This window comes from Chaetura pelagica, unplaced genomic scaffold (assembly GCF_000747805.2).
Source record: "Chaetura pelagica isolate M959 unplaced genomic scaffold, ChaPel_1.0 scaffold363, whole genome shotgun sequence".
Taxonomy (NCBI): domain Eukaryota; kingdom Metazoa; phylum Chordata; class Aves; order Apodiformes; family Apodidae; genus Chaetura; species Chaetura pelagica.
Genome location: NW_009952720.1, coordinates 2064180 through 2067216, shown reverse-complemented (window position 1 = coordinate 2067216; position 3037 = coordinate 2064180). Strand labels below are relative to the sequence as shown.

Here is a 3037-nt window from a genome sequence, read left to right as displayed (position 1 = left end):
AGCTGCTTCTGGCCGTCGATGACTGCGGAGAGGGTTGGGAACAGGCAGGGTGTTAGTTGGGGAGGGGGGGGTGGGGAAAGGTGGTGGCTTTGGGGAGGATGAGGTTCAGGGATGCTTTGTGCAGAGCTTCGGAGTGGCCTGAGTTAGCAGTTGGAGGGACACGACCCTCCCACCCCAAGGGGTTTGGTCCTGGTAGGTTCCCGGTCCCTCGTCCCCATCTCCCAACTCTTCCCTGAACCCTCTCCACTGATGTCTCTCCCAAGATCAGGAGGTTCAAGGTGAATATCAGAAAATTTTTTCTTACTGTGAGAGTGCCAGAGCCCTGGGCCAGGCTGCCCGGAGAGGCTGTGGAGACTACATCTCTGGAGAACATTCCAACCCCCCTGGCCACGTTCCTGTGTAATGTGCTCTGGGTGCCCCTGCTCTGGCAGGGGGGCTGGACTAGATGATCTTTTAAGGTCCCTTCCAACCCCTAGGATTCTATGATTCTGTGATGCTATGACCCAGCAGCTCTCCCATCAATGCCCATGGCAGCTCCAGTGCAACTCGTGCCCTTCTCTTGAGCTGATGGGGAGCAATGGTCCCTCCCTGGCTTTTTCAGGTGGCACCTCCCGGGCCAACACATCCTACCTCTAATTTCAGTCCACTTCCTTTGCTCCTAGAGATCTGCTCATGCTTCATGGAGTGCTTTTTTTTTTTTCCTTTGTACCCAGCCCTTTGAGCCATTCAAGCTGCTTTTATCGATGAGCTCTTTCCACTCAATTTACTCCTTCTTGAGCATCTCCATCATCTGGCAACGTTTATCAGCAACGAGATGATGCCTTTTGGAAGGTGTTGACAATGTGTTAAATAACGTGGGGCCAAGGACCTGATCCGAGCATGGGGAACTGAGGAATGTCCCTAGAAATGTTCCTGCTTCTGTGCCAGCTCCTGGTTTGTTGTGAAGCTGAGGGATCAGCTTGTGAAGCTGTTGGTGTCTTAGCACTGGGGAGAAAATGCAACTGCTCTGCTGATGGGGCTGTGGTGGCAGCCCATCAAACCTTCTTGGCTTATGAGATTTTTAGCTAAATTCATGCTGGAGAGCTGCTTTGGGGTATTTCTGCTTTCTTTTGCAGAGAGTTGGGCTTTTCTCTCCTCTGCATCCCCTCTGGAAATCGTGGGCTCACGTGAGGGTGACGGATGCTTTGAGTCCAGCAGGACCTAACCACTGCATGGAGGGATGGATGGATGGATGGGCCAAGCCTGCCCATCCCTGCTGTGCCATGGCAGTGCTAATGCCTGGAGCCTGCTGGGCAACCCCTTTTGTCCCTTCTATGGTCACAAGGTGAGGAAAACCACCACTCCGGGTCTTGGAGTTCAGACTGTACTGCATCCAAGTGTGTCTGATCTACTATATGTAATAAAGATGATGCTATAGAATAAGGATGTGCTAAGTGCTCCAGGGTGGGAAGTCCTGGGGGAAATTTGTGTGAGGAGGGATGGAAAGGACCACGGAGGGTTAGAGAACTATATGTGGGAACTGGGAGCAGTGGGGTGAGACCTAGGGACCAAACTGGGAAGGGAGGATGGCTGGGAAGGAAAGGCTTTAGGTAGGAGCCTGGTGTCCAGCTTGGCCAGGACCATCCAAACCCTGAATCTCCAGCTGCTTCAAGTTGTCCAGTCACCCAGGTGGTGCTGGGAAGTACTGAGCACTGTTCAATGCAGTGTGAAACCCTGTTTAGGCAGAGCAAGGATGAGGGAGGAAAAGAGACAGGGGTGCCACAGAGGAGGGCAGACACACCAGTGTGGGGACACCTCCCCAGGGCATGGAAGTAGGAGCCCACCATTCCCTTGGCCCTCTGTGGCCAAGCTCAGCCACGGAGTTCAAAGCACCAGCCTCTCTTTGATAGTTGTTTATTTTATTGTATTTTTTTACTAACTTCCTCAGGGAAGGAATACTCAGGGCTGACCAGGAGATGTCTCTGTTCAGCCACGTCAAGCTGAAGCGTGGGGAGGCAAAGTGGGGAGGAGAGGACTGGGCTGAGGAAGCTTAGACCTGGAAGGAGCTGCTGCTGCTGGAGGGGCCCTCCCTTCCCTCAAATTAGCAGCCTGGGGAGATCAGCACCTCGTCACAACCCTCTGGCAGCTATTAAAGTGATGTGTCCCTTTGCAACAGCTTGGATGGAGGTAGATGCCTGCCTGGCTGCCAGGGCAGGTCTGGTCTGGAGAGACCCTTCCCTGCTGAGCACTGCCCATCGCCACCTCTCCTTTGGCCAGGAATTTCCCGGTGGAATTTCCTCTTCCCTGCAGGACAGACCGGTGACCAGCCAAATCCATTTGGAGAGGCTGTGCCATTGCTCCTGGCTCCCTGATTTGGTGGGAGTTGAGGGCATTTGAGTGGCACAAAAAGCAGTGGGAGCTGTGATCTGTGTTACGTGTGAGTAGGCAATGCATCTATAGAGATGTTTCTCAAGGGTGTCCAGCCTCTGAAATGTGAGATTAGTGGAGAAAGGGAATTTATCCAGCTCTGGAATAAAAGCAGACCTGAGCTCTTTGCTCCCAACCCCATTAACCTCCCCACGGTGCCTGTGCCAGCAGCAGTTTGGGAGGGAGGGAGACCAAACAGCACCTGAAGGAGCTGTTCCTGCCATGCACCTGGAGCTGGGGCAGGTTCATCCCTGACCGTGCAGTGTCAGGATGCTCTCACTGCTGGACCCTGGTTCCCCACTGCCCAGGCTGGGGCTCACTCACGGGTTGAGACGCTGTTGGAGGCAGGAGGGCTCCTGGCTTGTTCCTTCAGGGCCACCACGGTAACCGTGTACTCCTCCCCTGGCTTCAGCCCCGTCTGGTTGAAGGTGGTGACAGTGCTGGGGAGCTGGGCAATCACCCCCCCCTCGTTATTCTGCCAGGGAGGAGAAAGATGCATTAAAAAAACCAACAAGCCAAAAGATGGTTGGGGGGAGCTGATGTGTTGAGAAGAGGCACACCCCGTGTTGCATCCTTCCAGGCACCCGTGTTGTTGGGCTGCAAAATCCTCCCCATTCCTTGTTTTCCCTAC

General features: G+C 54.1%; 1 protein-coding gene across 1 annotated transcript in view; it reads right to left on the bottom strand.

The window, feature by feature from the left end:
• The window catches only part of TNR (tenascin R), a 30936-nt gene that overhangs the window by 19527 nt on the left and 8372 nt on the right, over window positions 1–3037 (bottom strand). Inside the window, exon 5 of the mRNA XM_009994681.1 lies at window positions 2731–2881. Within this exon, the coding sequence (XP_009992983.1) occupies window positions 2731–2881 (151 nt within the window). The remainder of the gene's footprint in view (window positions 1–2730; window positions 2882–3037) is intronic.